This window comes from Ictidomys tridecemlineatus, chromosome 6, assembly GCF_052094955.1.
Source record: "Ictidomys tridecemlineatus isolate mIctTri1 chromosome 6, mIctTri1.hap1, whole genome shotgun sequence".
NCBI classification, from domain to species: Eukaryota; Metazoa; Chordata; class Mammalia; order Rodentia; family Sciuridae; genus Ictidomys; species Ictidomys tridecemlineatus.
The window spans coordinates 176,777,468-176,794,753 of NC_135482.1; the positions used below are offsets into that span (position 1 = coordinate 176,777,468).

At 38.5% G+C, this 17,286-nt stretch overlaps 1 protein-coding gene across 3 annotated transcripts in view; it reads left to right on the top strand.

The window, feature by feature from the left end:
- Flt3 (fms related receptor tyrosine kinase 3) overlaps positions 1 to 17,286 on the top strand; it is an 83,823-nt gene that overhangs the window by 33,311 nt on the left and 33,226 nt on the right. For all 3 annotated transcript variants that reach the window (XM_078016188.1, XM_078016187.1, XM_021730125.3), the window contains 5 exons: positions 4,281 to 4,410; positions 6,282 to 6,409; positions 7,337 to 7,476; positions 7,573 to 7,726; positions 8,883 to 9,051. In XM_078016188.1, the coding sequence (XP_077872314.1) occupies positions 4,281 to 4,410; positions 6,282 to 6,409; positions 7,337 to 7,476; positions 7,573 to 7,726; positions 8,883 to 9,051 (721 nt within the window). The remainder of the gene's footprint in view (positions 1 to 4,280; positions 4,411 to 6,281; positions 6,410 to 7,336; positions 7,477 to 7,572; positions 7,727 to 8,882; positions 9,052 to 17,286) is intronic.

Genomic DNA, 17,286 nt, shown 5'->3' on the forward strand with positions numbered 1-17,286 from the left:
TAATTTTAATTAATTAAAATTTGAATTTAAAGCCCTATGTGTCTAATGACTACTGTATCGGACAGTACAGGTCTATACAAATGCTGGGCTGTGCAAACTGTACAGAACAATCCAAATGTCCTTACCCAGGGAGACAGCTATGTTGGATCACCGCCTCCATCTGCTTTCTGGCATCTCATTTTGTCCCCATTAAGCACAGACCTAGCATTTGCACAGACTTAATGCTGTGCACACTGAGTGCACTGTTTTACTTTACATGACTAATAAAAGTAACTGTGGTAACATAGTTCATGTGTCTCTAGGGGGCCAGGGCACTGCTCCACAAACTCTGGGTTAATGCCACTTTAAATTAGCTTTCCTGGTGACACATTGGTGCAGTTTGCCAGGCTCCCTTCTTTCTTGTCAGTGACTCTACACAAAGCTGGGATGTGGTGCCTGTGGGCCCAGACCATAAGGGCACCTGGGTCAGGAATGGCCACAATCACCCTTTGCTGAGGGTGTTCTACCTGTATCACTTCAGATGCTCACAATGACCAACCACCTGCACGTAGATGTGAAAACAGGCACTCCTGAGACATGGTAATGGTCACAGCTAAATTCCAATTTAAGCCAGGTCTGCACTTTTCACACTATGCTGCACTGGGATTTGTGTGTGAGCGTGTGGCCCTTGCAGTCAGAGATACTGCTTCACATTCCCAGAAGGGTCATGGTACTGGGTCATGGTACAACCGTAGGTTCCAAAGTTCGTCCCCAAGACAAAAATCAGGTAAAGTCAAAATTTGAAAATCCCTTCAATTATTCTGAAACTAGTAAGACAATAGTGCTAGAAAAGCAAAATCAAGAATTACCTTTGATTTTCGATCTTGATTCACGAGCTTCTCTACTTCCTTATTCCTCTTTGTTGGATACTATGTGCTCCAGGCTGGAAAAGGATAAGAAATTCTTGCTCTCTCTTTTTGTGGAGGGCATATAATTATGTAAGGGAAGTGGGCATCTGCTGTAGCCCTATTATATTTAGATTTACAGTGTAAAAATATAGTAACAATCGATCAATTAAATTAGGACTTTTTTAAAAAGTATTCTGCTGAGTGGTGGGGTTCAAAACAAAAACAAAAACTGGTGGGAGTGACTTGGCAATAGTCAGTGTGAAAGAGACAATCACAAGCTCTGTATTAACTAAGAGTGTGGCATGGTTGCTAAAATAGTAAACTTGAACCTTGGCAGTATATGTGAAAATATATTGTCTAGCCCAAGGGAATGAATAGATTATTATTTTCAGTTCTGCATTTTTTTCAGATAAATATGGTTAAAACACAACAAAAAAAAATAGTGAATAATTTGGAACTCCATAAATTAGGAGCAGCTCAGGGAATTGGGGATGTTTGGCATAGAGAAGGGAATATTTTGAGGAGTAGCAATTGATTATAGTGAAATATAGAGGAAATAATTCTGGGATTTTGAGTCAGGAAACCTAGGCTAACTAGTTAAAACGCCTTGGGTGGTAATTATCCCTCTTGACCTCAGTTTTTATTTTAAATATTTGAAGTACTACCATGTAGAAGCAAAGCTAGACTTAAAACAAAACAAAACAAAACAAAACAAAAAACGCTGTAGAGGGTAAAATTGGGACTCAACATTAGAAATTACAGGGATAAAAAGTTAAAAACCACCACTACATAGGAAAGGTACTTACCGTTCCCAGTCAACAAAAGATTAATGTTCATAATATGTAATGATCTTCTGTAAATCAGTAAGAAGCAAAGCAAAACAAAACCCAGTAGAAAATGAACAAAAAGGACAAATGGTCATTTTATTTCTAGAATATGAAACTGAAATGGTCAATAAACACGTGTTAAAAGATAAACTTTAAAATTAAAATTTTAAGAGTTTGAACAGACAGTGATTCATGAATTGGGCAAGTGGTGGTTCCATTAAGGAGTTGTGAGGGGAAAATTTTTACAAAACATTCACAGAAGAGACAAAGAAGAGATTTGATAGGTTAAAGTGGAAAGTCCCCAGTTAGAGGTTAGTTGGCAGTTTTAATTTGGCTGATTTTCTAGGTAGAGGTTAGTTGGCGGTTTCTAATTGGTTACTCTTAAGTTCATTGTGCTGTTTCCACGGAGCTGGGTTTGGTTTGATTATGTAGGAACCCAGGGCACTGGAGCCATCTCAGTACAATGGCCTTCCAACGAATTATTTTAATACACATTAAATTAATTATTAAATTAAGACCACAATGAGATACTGTTTTATACCCTCTAGATTACTGAAAATTAAGAAGTCTTGGTAAGTATACAGAGAATAGGAACTGTTGAATAAGCATTAACTAATATAACCACTTTGGAAAACTAATTTTCATTATGTATAAAATTGAACATGCTCATATATTTAAACCAGCAGTTCCACTCCTGGGTTGTATTATTAAAGGAAATGTTACACATATGTCTTGGTAGAAATTCACATGGAATGTTTAAAAAACTGGAAACAAACATCCACTGCAAGAAAATGAAAAACACAGATGGTGATTTACTTACCAGTGGAATGCTATATAGCTGTAAACAAAGACAAAAACAACGAAGGATAACATGCAAAACCACGGCTGAATCTTAAGAAATAAGGTTGGGCTGGCATGGTGGTGCACTGAAGGCTGAGGCAGGAGGATTATGAGTTCAAAGCCAGCCTCAGCAATTTTTTTTTTTTTTAAAGAGAGAGTGAGAGAGGAGAGAGAGAGAGAGAATTTTTAATATTTATTTTTTAGTTCTCTGCGGACACAACATCTTTGTTGGTATGTGGTGCTGAGGATCGAACCCTGGCCGCACGCATGCCAGGCGAGCGCGCTAGTGCTTGAGCCACATCCCCAGCCCCAGCCTCAGCAATTTATTGAGGCCCTAAGCAACATAGTGAGACCCTGTCTCAAAATAAAATATAAAATGAGCTGGGGATGTGGCTCAGAGGTTAATTGCCCCTGTGTTCAGTTCCTGGTACAAAAAAAAAAGTTGGATGAAAAAAATGAAGTTGTAGAAGCAATATATTGAGTGATACAATATTTTGAAGCTCAAGAACAAGACAAATTAATATATCGTTTGGGGACACATATTTTTGTGGTAAATCTATTTTTCGAGTGCAAGAATGATAAGTACAAAATTCAGGATAAGTGTTACCTAGGATTGAGAGTTAGGGAGAAGCATAAAATTAGGTTAAAATGTATTTATTAATATTCAAATTACTAAATTAGGTCAGGGGTCCAGGAGGATTTGTTAAAATCATTATGCTTCACAATTTACATGTCATATATTCCTTCATTTATACACACATATATACCAGAAGATACATCCTATTCCTTCATATATGCATGCATACACATATATATCAAACAATGCATCGCATTTTAAATTGAAATTTGTTATAAGAAATTAAGTCTAGGGAAGCTTTTATTTTCATATTTTTAAAAGTTGGTTAAAAATAAAAGAAAGAAAGAAAATGATCGGCCTTGGCGGGGTAATTTGAACTCCAGTTTCTAGAAAAGTTCCAAGTAGGAGTGGAAAAATTTATATGTGGGGCATGGCTGGGAGTGGAGGATGGGTTGTGTGTGTGTGTGTGTGTGTGTGTGTGTTGTATGATGGTCCACTGTGAACAGCCTCTAAATTCTGTTCCAATTCTAACTCCATTCTACTCATGTTTTTACATTTCTACATTATAATATATTTATACCTTGGTGTAGATGAAATTATGGGAAGAAAGTTGAGGGTTTTGTTTTTTGTTTTGGTTCTAGGGATTGAACTCAGGGGCACTCAACCACTGAACCACATCCCTAGGCCTATTTTGGGTTTTATTTAGCGACAGGGTCTCACTGAGTTGTGAGGTTAGTGCCTCGCTTTTGCTGAGGCTGGCTTTGAGCCACTGCGCCCTGCTAGAATGTTGTTTTAAGCTGTATGTTAAATAAAAAGGGTTTAAGCTGTAAATTATTGCTGCTAGTTTCCCTTTTTTATGCACATCAATATTTCCATTTTCACATTACTTTACTTATTTTAGTTATCTGTCGATTTGTGAATGTCCAAAGAAATTGACCAAGAGGATTATTGTTGAAGTTGACACTGCTGCTATAGTTGAATTTAATGTGTTGCCTGGGTGTGGGGGGAGTGTATACTGCTATAATATAAAGTATTCACGTTTCTTAATGATGCCGATTTTTTTTGAGGGGGGTGCTAAGACAATGATTTTTAAAAATATCAATAAAATGTTAATAAGTATTAATATCTTAATAATTTATGATGCTGTAGATACACTGCTTTACACATTAAGAAGACCTTACTTTAGAAAAATGGAAAATCAGGATGCCTTGGTCTGTATATCTGAGAGTGTTCCAGAACCGATCGTGGAATGGGTGTTCTGTGATTCGCAGGGTGAAAGGTATGAGATGTGAAAAGATAACTGCTATGATTATTAATTTTGGGTCTTTTTCCTAATGTAGTTGACCTCACAATGTATTAAAAATGGAATGTATCTCTATTTCAACAGAAAACTTTCACTCCTTAAATGTACAGAATGAATAGTACGGGCCTCACAGGGGGGACCCGCTGGGGGGGGGGGGATTTTTTTTTTTTTTTTTTTTGGTAAAGAGGGTTTTGAGGTCTGCTCACATCAACTGCAGGCTCCTCCCTGTCATCATACTCCATGAGTTATGGTATTGTTGATTCCTGGAGTATCTGGTTGGGGGAAAAACGATATTGGTTTTAAAATGTAATCTCTTATAAGTAAGAAATTCCCTGTGACTAAATGTTTAATTTGTGGTCATTTTTTGTTCTGGAAACGTAGTTTAATATAATTGTTTAAAGATCAAGAATCTAAAGCCAGAGAACCTGGCTTTGAACCCTGGTTTGCCTGCTAGTGTGTAGCCTTGGACAAGTTATTTAACCTCTCTGGGCTTCATTTGAAGAAAGAGAATGTTAACAAGTATCATACAGAATTATGGTGATGATTAAATGAGTTGATTACTCATGAAGCACATAGAACAGTTTCTGGCAGATACAAACACAGAGTAAATGTTTACTATTCTTTTTCCATATGTGCCATCACTAAGCTCTCCGTAAGCAAGAATTCTTGAGGTTTGAACTAGTTGAATCTACTGAACCATTTTTGTTGAAAAATGGGAAAAAAATAGAAAGAGGAAAAGAAAAAAAGCCAGGTTCCCAAATGATATGAATGTGATCTCAAATTTTAGAAGTACAAAAAAAGATTCTTGAAACATACATATATACATTATAGACAGAGAAAAAAGATTGATAAGATATATATCAATATAATAACAGTTGTTATCTCAGAGTGAGTGATAGGATTGGATAACTTCATATTCTTTTCTTTGGTTTTTTTGGTATTATCCAACATTCATACAATGAACTGTTATTATTGTCTTATAATTAAAAATAACTCAAGGAAGGATACACAAAGAAAAGAGTGACTTGATTCTAGGGATGAAGAGAAGAGTGATGCTTCACAGATTCCAAAACCTTTATCTGCTTTGAGAAAAGCCTGTATTAGGGAAATGCTGTTCGGGAACCAAAGTCCACTTTGTACTGAGGCCGGAGACAGTGTTGCTCTGTGGACTACTGAGATGGGCTTGGCTTTGTGACACTTGGGCTTTTTCCTTTTTGTCTTCCTTTTTATTTCTTCCTTTCCCTGTTTTTAAAAGGCAACCAAAAACGTTGCCAAGCAAAAGAAAATTTTAACTGTTTATGATGTAGTATTATTCTAACAAATTGAGATAATGAGTAACTAGCTAGTTCCCTTAGGAACCCTTAACTGAAGCGATAAATTTGTTTGTTTACCTTTTTTTTTTTTTTGGTATGGGGGATTGAACTCAGAAACGCTGAACTACATCCTCAGCCCTATTTTGTATTTTATTTAGAAACAAGGTCTCACTGAGTTGCTTAGCACCTCATTTTTCTGAGGCTCGCTTCAAACTCAAGATCCTCCTGCCTCAGCCTCCTGAGCAGTTGGGATTACAGGTGTGTACCACTGAGCCCAGTTTGTTTACTTTGTGATCTGCTTTTCTTTTTTTTTTTTTTTTTAATTTTTGCTTTTTTTTTTGCTCCTTAAGACAGGTTCAAGAACCTGTAACTCTGTACTCCCAAACAAACATCTATCTTTTTTTTTTTTTTGAGATGCTGTGTTTTTTGCCTCACACATGCAAAGCCAGCGCCCTACCACTGAGCTACACCTCCAGCCCACAGCAGTCATTTAAAACCATATTTAGCCAAAGGGCCTTTGTTTTCTGATTACAGCTGTCAAGAAGAAAGTCCGGCTGTTGTTAAAAAGGAGGAAAAGGTACTTCATGAATTATTTGGAACAGATATAAGGTGTTGTGCAAGAAATGAACTGGGCAGAGAATGTACCAAGCTGTTCACAATAGGTAACACTCTAATAGCATGTCCTTTTTATTTATTTTTTCTCCCATGCTGGGGATGCATCCAGGGCTTGGGGCATGCTAGGTGAACGCTCTATTACTGAGTTACACCCTTAATAAAAAGTTACATGTCTTTTTATTTTCAGTGACTATTCCTTAGAAATTATCTGGGACTAACAGCAATCAAGTTATCATTCAGCTTCAGAAATTCTATCTTTTCTTTTTAATTTTTTTTTTTTTAGTTGTAGTTGGACACAACACCTTTATTTTATTTATTTATTTATTTTTAATGTGGTGCTGAGGATCGAACCCAGCACCTCGCACGTGCTAGGCAAGCACTCTACTGCTGAACCAAATCCCCAGCCCCTCTATCTTTTTTTCATAGCATTTAATTTTATCTTATTTGATTAAGTGTTGGGGATTGAATCCAGGGCCTTGTGCATGCTAAGTATGCACTCTTACCACTGAGCTACACCCCAGGCCCCTTTATATCATTTGAAATGTGAAATTATGGATGCTGTAAGAACTGATTTCTCACCAAAGAGTAGTAAACCTCTAAAAGGTTATTTCATTAATACGGTTAATAATACTGGAGATGTTAAAATCCTTGTCCTCATAGGGGCATGAAGGGAAGGGAGGGGGATGGGCATAGGAAAGGCAGCAGAAAGAATGGGACATCACTTTCCTATGTTCACATGTGAATACGTGACCAGTATAACTCCACATCACGTACAGCCACAAGAATGGGAAATTATATGCCATGTATGTATATTATGTCAAAATACATTCTACTATCATGTATAACTAAAAAGAAAAAATAAAATTTTTTTTTAAAAAAACCTTTGTCCTTCAGAATACTCAGTGTATATTTTTGAGATGAGGAAAAAAAAACCACTTTTTTTTTTTCTTACTTGGGATGTTTTCATTTTCTAGATTTAAATCAAACTCCTCAGACCACACTTCCCCAGTTATTCCTGAAAGTGGGGGAACCCTTATGGATAAGGTGCAAAGCCATTCATGTGAACCACGGATTTGGGCTCACCTGGGAATTAGAAAACAAAGTCCTCGAGGAGGTAAGGTGACAAGTTTGTGTTCTGAAAATGCAGGAACAATGAGGTCATAGCACAGCTGAGATCACTAAATGCAAACTCTGTTTTATTAACACCCAGGGCAGCTACTTTGAGATGAGTACCTATTCAAGAAACAGAACGATGATCCGGATTCTGTTTGCCTTTGTATCATCAGTGGGAAGAAACGACACTGGATATTACACTTGTTCCTCCTCTGAGCATCCCAGTCAGTCAGCTTTGGTTACCATCCTGGGTAATGCAGGCTGCTCATGCAATCTTTATCCATCATTTGTAGTTGCTTTTAGTGTGGAATGTGTGGTATGTAACACAAATGCTGATTTCAATCTGATGTTACCATTAAACACTGAAAAATAAATTGAGTTAGAACAGTTTTTCAAAGATAAGCTGCCTACTCCTTTCCTTTCCCAGTTAAATCATATTCACTTGAATGCCACAGTCTTTGCATGTATCACTGTAGTGTGACCATCTGTTTGTAGGCATTTGTCCTCCAATAGACTGTAAGTTTCCTAAGGACAGGGACATCCCTTCTATCTTTGGACCAGAGCCTGGCGCCAAATAGTTTCTTAATAAATACATGTTCTAAGAACCTGCTGCCAGGCATTACTATGTAAACTGTACAAGCACTGAGCTGAATGGAAATGGGGGTGGTCTACGTAGCATTTCAAAATAATTATGCTTAAGTAATCTCGGATTAGGACGCAGACCCTAGCCAAAATGAAAATGCTAAGCAATGCAGGAATTCTCTTAGAAAACTAGTAAGGAAATGTTCTGCAAGAACAACGTGTGAATATTGCCAGCCAGCTTGCTCTTTTATTTGCCACCTCGAGATCATTTTTATGTGGGACCCAGGACTGAGAGACTTACTCTGGCTGAGAGCAGAGTTTTCCATTCTTTGTTCTCAGTGTATACATGTTGGGCTGGCAGTGGGGGAACCCTTTAGCCTCTTGATATTGTCTGCAAAGTCTTGTAGGTTTATTGATGTATTTGTCTAGGAAAAGGATCAATTATTTACACCCAATTCTTTTTTATATAATTATTTTTAGTTGTAGATGGACACAATACCTTTATTTTTATTTATTTATTTTTATGTGGTGCTGAGGATCGAACCTAGTGCCTCACATGTGGCAGGCAAGTGCTCTACCCCTGAGCCCCAGCCCCAGCCCCTATATCCCATTCTTCAAGGAATTTTGACTCCAAAAGATTATGAGCTCAGGCTTAGAACTGGAGATAAGACTCTTCCATTTCTGGGAGTTTCAAACCTGACCTGCAGCATGCCAGCCTCTGAGCTTTCTTGCATCAAATGTATGAATAAAAATTCATTTTGTCATCTCAATACATTTTCATCTGAATGCCATTATCTAATTTATAAATGCCTCTTTATTTTTCAGAAAAGGGATTTATAAATGTTACCAATTCAAGTGAAGATTATGAAATTGATCAATATGAAGACTTTTGCTTTTCTGTCAGGTTTAAAGCATACCCACAAATCCGATGCACATGGACCTTCTCTCGAAAATCATTTCCATGTGAACAAAGGGGTCTGGAAGATGGATACAGGTGAGACAACACAGAGCTCTCAGACTTACCATTATTAGCATGATTCTCCTTTCTCATTACCCTTAAGAGAAATTGTTCCCATTTTTTTCTTTTTTGAAACAGTGTCTTCTTATGTTGCCCAGGCTGGCCTCCTGGGTCCATATGTACTTATGGAAGCAAATTCTCTAATTGTGAGTTTATATATAGATACATGCATATATTTATTTATTTATATTTATATATTTTTCCCCAAAACATGCTAAGCAAATGCGCTTTTCTTTTTAGTATCAGGCATTGAACCCAGGGGTGCTTAACCATTGAGCAACATCCCCAGCCCTTCTTTATATTTTATTAAGAGACAGGGTCTCCATAATTGCTGAGGCTGACTTTGAACCCACCATCTTCCTACCTCAGTCTCTCAATAAGCATGTGCTCTTACCACTGAGCTACATACACCCCTAGTCCCACAAATTTCTAAAGTTGAAATTGAAGACAAGAAAACAAAAGGCATATCGTGAGGCTATAGTAGCAATCTTACAATCACTTCAGAGAGTATAGCCCACTGTGTGAAAAACGGAATCATGTTAGTATAGTATGGTTCTGTGGCATTTTCTGAGTCATAAGACTGTTACTTCCTATTTGAGAGTACTACACTTTAGTACACTGAGTCTCCTGAGCACGCTGCAGATGACTGAGGAAGTAAAACTCCCTAAAAACAGAACCCATTGCCTATAGGTGTATTGATGTATGTTTTTAAAAAATAAATGCAGAAATAATCCAACCATAGTGTTGAAAGGAAAACTTGCTTTTCCAGAGCATTTGGACCACCATGTTCCAGATTCTCTTACGGAAGTAATTCTTCATTCTCTCTTTAGAAAACAAAATCCTAACTTACCCACTGTGTCTTCTGTGGCTTCCATGGTTTTCTGTAACCCCTCTGATCTCTTAAAACTAAAGCGGTGTGACTAAAGCTGTGGTTCAGGTTGGGCTGTGAGCAACCAAGAGGAACATGCCCTTTCTCTAACAGGACAATGCTCAAGAATAAAATCTTTGTTTATCAGTATGTGGTTTATAAACCACTGTACAAGAATCGTCTGGGCAAATGTTTCAAAATGTGTGTTCCTTGTGTCTATTCCAGACATGCTGAAACAAAATTAGGTCTGAGTTCCCATTTTTTCCTTTTTTGAAACAGTGTCTTCTTATGTTGCCCAGGCTGGCCTCCTGGGCTCAAGCAGTCTTTCTGTTTCAGCCTCCTGAGTATCTGGGACTTCAGGCCTGATGCTAAATTTTTAATAACTGTTGGTGATTTTTGTGCTGTCCAGTACAGTAGCCCCCAGCCACCTATGGCTAGTCTAAATTAGAACGTGCTACAACTCTAAAATACACAACAAATTTTGAAGACTTTTTGTATGAAAAATAAGAATGTAAACTACCTCGTTAATAAATTTTATATTAATTACATGTAAAGAGGATGATATTTTGTATATATGAAGTTAAACAAAATCAGTTATTCAGTTTAATTTTACCTGCTTCATTTTACTTTCTTTACATAGCTAACTAAGAATTTAAAGTTGTCATATGTGTCTTGCATTCATGGCTCACTTATTTTATTGGATAAAGTTCTTTTCACCTTGATTCTTCTAAGTGTTTGTGTCATGGTTATTGTGCTTTAATTTATTTCTCAAATGATTTGTAACCAGTCTCTGATCTTTGTTCAGATTTTTTTGTGTGTGATGTTGAGGATTGAACCCAGGGTCTTGCACATGGTAGCCAACCCCTCTGCTACTGAGCTATATATAAAAATCCTGTTTGGATTTTTAGAAAGAGTTGCAAATCTGAGTTTTCAAAGAAACTTTTACCTTGTTTTGCCCAAACCCTTAATATTCGAAGGATTCACTGTCAAGGTAATTAAAAATGCTACCTTTGACCTGGGAGCTGACAAATATACATTCCCCCCAGCTCAGGGTTTCTCAACAGCAGCCAGATAGTTCTTTATTTTAGAGGACACTATCCTGTGCATGATAGGATACTTACCAACATCTCTGGCCTCCACCCACTGGATGCCAGCAGCATATCTCCCTTCTCCTGGTAGTGATGATGAAATATCACTCAAGATATTACCATATGTCCCCTGGTAGGAAAAATTGCCTTTGATTGAGGAGCCCTGTCTTCTAGGGATCTCCCTATCATCACGAACTCTTATTGACAGCAGCATAATTATACAGGTAGCAGGTCAGAGATTCGACTCCACTCTACCCTAGTTGAGTGGATTACCAGTTGCCCGATGTTCAGAAAGTTTATCAGTATATTACTGTCCCTTCCCTTCTTTGTATTATGTGAATGCATTATCTAACAAAATGTTAGATAAGCTTCTAGCATTATGGGATTAGATTGTGAAACCCATTCAAAGAAATAAAGATCAATTCAATTTAGTTCAACAAATGTCAGTGTAATATCTTCTTGTTGGGTTTGATACTATTAGGAGCATCAAATTTATACAAGAGTGAATAAGGTAATATCTTTCTCCCTCTCCTCTATAATTACACAGATTGCTGCTGCTCTAGTGACATCTTGCATAGTCTTTGAGATTTTACGTAATCGTGGGTAAATCTTGTGGGCTGGTTAATGATTTCACACGATGGCCACAATTTCCACCCCTGAACCCTAGTAGTTTTCCTACAGAGGTGCCAAATTAATGAATTGAGCAGATCCTGACTCCCATAGTGTTCCATATCTTTGTCATTCCTAATTATCTGCTAGCAGAGTTACTTCTTTGTCTATTGAATTCACCTCTTGGATTATAATCTCCACAAGGTTAGGTGCTCTGCCATTTCTCTGTCTCTATACAATGCCTTCTTCAGTAAATGTGTGTCTAGTAAATGAATGAATTCATCCTCGTCCTTGGAAAGCAGCTCAAAGTACATAGTCTGGGACAAAGATGAGTCAATGGCATCTGCTTTGTACTACAGGGACCACAAGTGGCACTGACCACAACACTCAGTCTTTCTTTGATTTAAAAATTCTTGAAGAGGCTACAATGTTTTTTTAGTGCTCTGGAGGTACCAGATAATATGGGCCACTGAATACCCAAGGCAAAGGAAAGATGCTCAAAACAACTGAACAGAATCTGAACAATGGAAAATTTGAGCACGTCTCTGAGCACTCTGGGTGTCTTTTCCTCTCCACCTCATGGTCTAGATGGAGATGGAGTTCTTCTCATCTTTTGATGATAATAAGTTTCACATTTACTAATTAGCTGAAAGAACAGTGCCGTGAGCATCCTTAACCCCATTTAATGGAATTGAACGTGGATGGTGCAGTGTCCTGTTTTAATCGTGTTGCAAGAGATGATTTTATTGGTAAAGAGACATGATTTTTTTTTTTTAAATCTGTAACCGAAAGCCCAAGTAACAACATGACTCCTACAGAAGCTTTGGTGTGGTCATGGCGTGTGTGCCAGAAGTCCGTCAGCTTCCCCACCTTCACAGCTTCATTTCTCCAATTTACTTCCTCAAATATTACCCCCAGCGCTCAGTAGGGCTTGCTTTTGTGTGTCTGCATTTGATGAAATTGTAATTTTCCAGCTGTCCTGGCATCCTGGTCTTGATAAAAGCTTCCAGGATATTTCACCTGTTGTTTGGCATAACCTCCTACCTATAACCTTCATCATAAACACCAAATCTATGTTAGTTTATTCCAGTTTCTTGGTAAAAAAAAAAAAGAAAAAAGAAAAACTTATATGAGATCATTGTAATTATGTAGGAATCTCTTCTGAAAGATTCTTCTTTAGCCTGGCCCAAGTCTTGAGTTTTCCTTGTCCCTGAAATATCTCATCTTTCTACTCTATGAATCTCAGTTCTGCCTACCCCTCCCACCCCCATCCCAGGCAACCACTGCAGTGTGATAACTTCTAGGTACACAGCAGGCTGACGGTCGTGTGGGTTCTGGATGATGAGCCAGGGCCTGCTCTAGAGAAGCAAGGGCAAACAGAAAAGCAGGCTCTCAAAACAGTGAATGCTATGTCCCGGCAGAGGCTGGAGAACCTGTGGAAGAATGTTTTAAATATTTTTGGTACAGGAGGTGAGCCTGAGTGTGTACAGGGAGAAGAAGTTTGGGCCTAGTCAAGTACAAAGCGCTCCCAACTAAGTCCTGTTCCCTTTTACTTCTGCTCTTTGCCACTGTGGGCCTGGGTCCCTTTATCCCCAAAGACCCCACTCAGTTTTAAGTTCTAAGTCGCATCCTATGAAGCCACTTATTAAAACTGAAAGGTACTTTGAACTTTTACCTCATGCCAGACAATGTGCAGAGTATATGGGTTACCTTATTTAATCCTAATTGTCCCATTTTTAAAAAGATGGAAACTGAGGCTGTTACCTACCCAGTCATATAAGGCAAAATCACTACCATTCCCTGACTCTCGTTTTGTGAGATGGTCTTTAATAAAGTAGAAATACCAGCCATGATTCTATCTCCAGAGATAATTTTTTTTTTTACTTTTTCTATGTAACCATCATGATAGAAGTGTAAAGTATAGATTTTTGTACAAACATGAAATCATGTCATTTGTAATATGATTTTTCATTTAAAAATATCGTAAGTATTTTATGTTAATAGTTGTACTATTATACTACATCATTGTTTTCTTTTTTTCTTTTTTTTTTTTTAATATTTATTTTTTAGTTGGCAGACACAACATCTTTGTTGGTATGTGGTGCTGAGGATCGAACCCGGGCCACACGCATGCCAGGCGAGCGCGCTACCGCTTGAGCCACATCCCCAGCCCCTACATCATTGTTTTCAATGGCTGCATAGTATTTTACTTCTTAGGAATTTTTAAACTACTCCTGTTCATGGGCATTGACTTGAGTTTTTTTCTCCCCTTACATCTTCCTTTTCTTTTCTTTTCTTTTTTTTTTTTTTTTTTTGAGAGAGGAGAGAGAGAGTGAGAGAGAGAGAATTTTTTAATATTTATTGTTTAGTTCTCGGCGTACACAACATCTTTGTTGGTATGTGGTGCTGAGGATCGAACCCGGGCCGCACGCATGCCAGGCGAGCGCGCTACCGCTTGAGCCACATCCCCAGCCCTTCCTTTTCTTTTAATGTGGTTTCCGCACTTACTCTACATCCTAGAGTAAAACTTCTCACTGCTTTTTTTCTCCCCTCTCCCGTACTGGGCATTGAACCCAGGGCCTGGCACCCGTTAGGTAAGCACTTTATGCAACTGAGCCACATCAGCTCTTACATTTATTTTTTATTCAAAATGATTACTAGGTATAACGAGCCTCACGTACATTTTGTCTGTTATCTGCTGGGCACTGTTTTAAGCACTTTATACAAAAAATGCTTTTTTTGAAAATTTCTCTTCCAATGAGCAGATGAGGTAGATACTATTTTAATCTTTCATTTTACAGATGAGGAAACTGACTTGCCTAAGTTCACAGCAGCAGGCAATAGCAGTGTTGGGATTCTAGCAGAAATAGTGAACTCTGATGTTTGTGGTTTTAGTCATTTCTCTATAAGGCCTCTTGACACAAACTCATTTCAAAAATGTGAGGCTCTCAAACCCAGTGTATAAGAAAACAGAAATACTCTGGGCCTGGGGATGTGTGTAGGTTGGTGGTAGAATATTTGCCTAGTATGTACAAGGCTCTGGGTTTCACCCCCAGCACTGCAAAAAAGAAAAAAAAAAAGAAGAAAGAAAGAAAAAACAGAGATACATATATGTTCTTAGGTTATTGAGAAAATAAAAGTGTTTTTAACCTGCATGGGATGTGCCATCTTTTGCTATCGAATCTTTAATGGTTGTACACCAGGCTTGTGGGCATCTCTGAATTGAAATTTAAAATGAGCATGGTATTATACAGAGAGCTACGAAATTATCAGCATCCCCCACACCCCCACCATCTTCATCTATCTCAGAACAGAAATTTGAACAGAGCAGATCTTACTATAGCCAAGCTGGGTTAACTCTGGCCAGGCTGTGTTCAGGCCTTCCACCCTGTAGCCTGAGGTTAGATGAGGTCTCCAGGCTTCCTGATCCACCGTCTTTCCTTATTCACCATCTTTCTGTGTTGTGGAAAGCCACTTTCAATCTTGTCACCCCTTCCTTCTGCACTTTCACAAGCTCTCAACTTCACCAATACATTCTTTATTAGTTAATCTCTGTCCTCTGATTTGACTTTGACTCTTGCTCGTTAAATAAATCTTTTTTTTTTAACCCAATAGTAAAATTATTCTCTGAAGCTCCTAGAAAGAGCTTGCCCTTTCTCAATTCCTCCCCTCTGGGCACTAAGTAGAAAATAAAATGACCTAAATCTGATGACAGAGGAGAAAACCCTTTCAGAGTTGTCTTAAGCATACATCTTATTAGTCTCCAAGGTATTGTTTCACTGTGAACTCAGATTTCCTGATCTCCTGTCCATGCAAGACAGGCCATTTTTAGAAAAACCCTCGGGGGAGGAGGAAGCTTTGGCTCTCCCAGACATCTAATTGGTTATTCCCCTTGGAATTCCCAGGTTCAGCCACACAGTTGTTGCTAGGGTTGACTGTTAGAAAGGAGAGGGAAAGAGCAGTTTCAAACAACCCAGAGATTCAGTTTTGTGTTCCGGTTATTTACATGATTATTTACATGGAAATGGTTCAAAAGAGTGAAAACATTTTAGGTGCTATCTCTGTGCAAACCACACTCCATGAAAACAACACAAAAGACCGAGGAGAAAAATGTTCACAAAACCTTTCGCTTTGGTCCACTTACTGATAAATAGTTGCATTGGTCATTGCTCTTTCTGCCAAATTGACTAACGCCTGTGGCATGGTCCTTGGCTAGCCACATGGAGTTCTCTTTTTCTCTTTTCCTCTCTTCTTCCCTCCCTATCTCTATCCCTTCCTTCCTTTCTTTTTAAAAATCTCCTTTCTCCTTCCTTTTCAAGGTCTTTAGCCATTGCTCAGAGAGAATTACGTTTTCCCTTTTAGAAACTCACATCTTTTCTTGGACTATTGAAACGCTGCCTTCCTGAAGTTTAGGAATCACACGGTACCTAGATTTCCTCTTCTTCCCCGTAGGCTTCCTGTGACTTTCCCGCCAATCTTTCTATCATTTCCACTTCACCCTTTCTTCCTTGTGGTCCAGTAGTAGGTCAGAGCTGGGCGCAGTGGTACACGCTTGTAATCCCAGAGACTCAGGAGGCTGAGGCAGGAGGATCACAAGTTCCAAGCCAACTTGGGCAACTTAGTGAGACCCTATCTCAAAATGAAAAGGGTTGGGAATGTAGATCAGTGGTAGAATGCCCCTGGGTTCAATCCCTAGTACTAAAGGGAAAGAAGGAAAGAAGGAAGGAAAGAAAAAGAAGGAAAGAAAGAGAAAAGGTCAGGGCAAGCAACATTTTTTATGCGCTGGGCTTCTTGTTAACAAAGCATCTAAAAACTTGTCAAGTGCTCATTAATTGCTGGAAACTTTTGATGGGGAAATGAATCCTTTCATCACTAGACAGAGTTATTATTCCACTCAGGAGTTAAGGGCACCCAACATCAGTGTCAGATCAGCATGGGCTCAAAAGCTGTCACTAATCAGTTAGCTGTATGTTTCGAATCATAGGGATCAACTGGGATTCTATTCTTGCCTCCTTTTGCCTCATCCAATTCAGGACCTGCCTTTTTTTTTTTTTTCCTGGTGCCACTTGGGTTTGCTCTTCTTTCCCATTTTCCCTACCTTAGATGACATTTAGTTTGTCATGTTCCGAAACCCCAAATCTGAACTTTTACTTCTCCTATTGTAGAACTTCCCACCCTCTACCATAACTGCTTCTTTTCTTGTTTGCTTTTACCACCAAACTGTAAAATACTGAGAACAGAAACCCTTTTTTTTTTTTCAAATATCTTGTTGTATCCTTAATTCCTTCCACAAAATAGGGTCCACCACTGACCGTTGAATGAATAAATTGCTAGATTTTTACTGCTACCTCCAGACTTTCCTCCCGTGAACCCTTCCTCCTGCCGTCAAAGGAATCTAAAATACTGTTCATGATATTCACCTTCTCCTCCTGGATCCCAAACGCCTTCCTCCTGTTTTCTGCTGCTTTTTCAAGGTCCCCAATCAGTTGGCCCCATTCCATCCACTTTGCCCTGGTCTCTCCGACAGCCCAGCATATCCCCTGCTGCAGTCAAGAGTTTCCTGTAGCCCTGTGAGTCCCTGTCTCCAGCCTTCAGTCACAGCCTCGCCTTCTTCTTAGATCTCTTTTTCTTATCCTCTTATCTAAA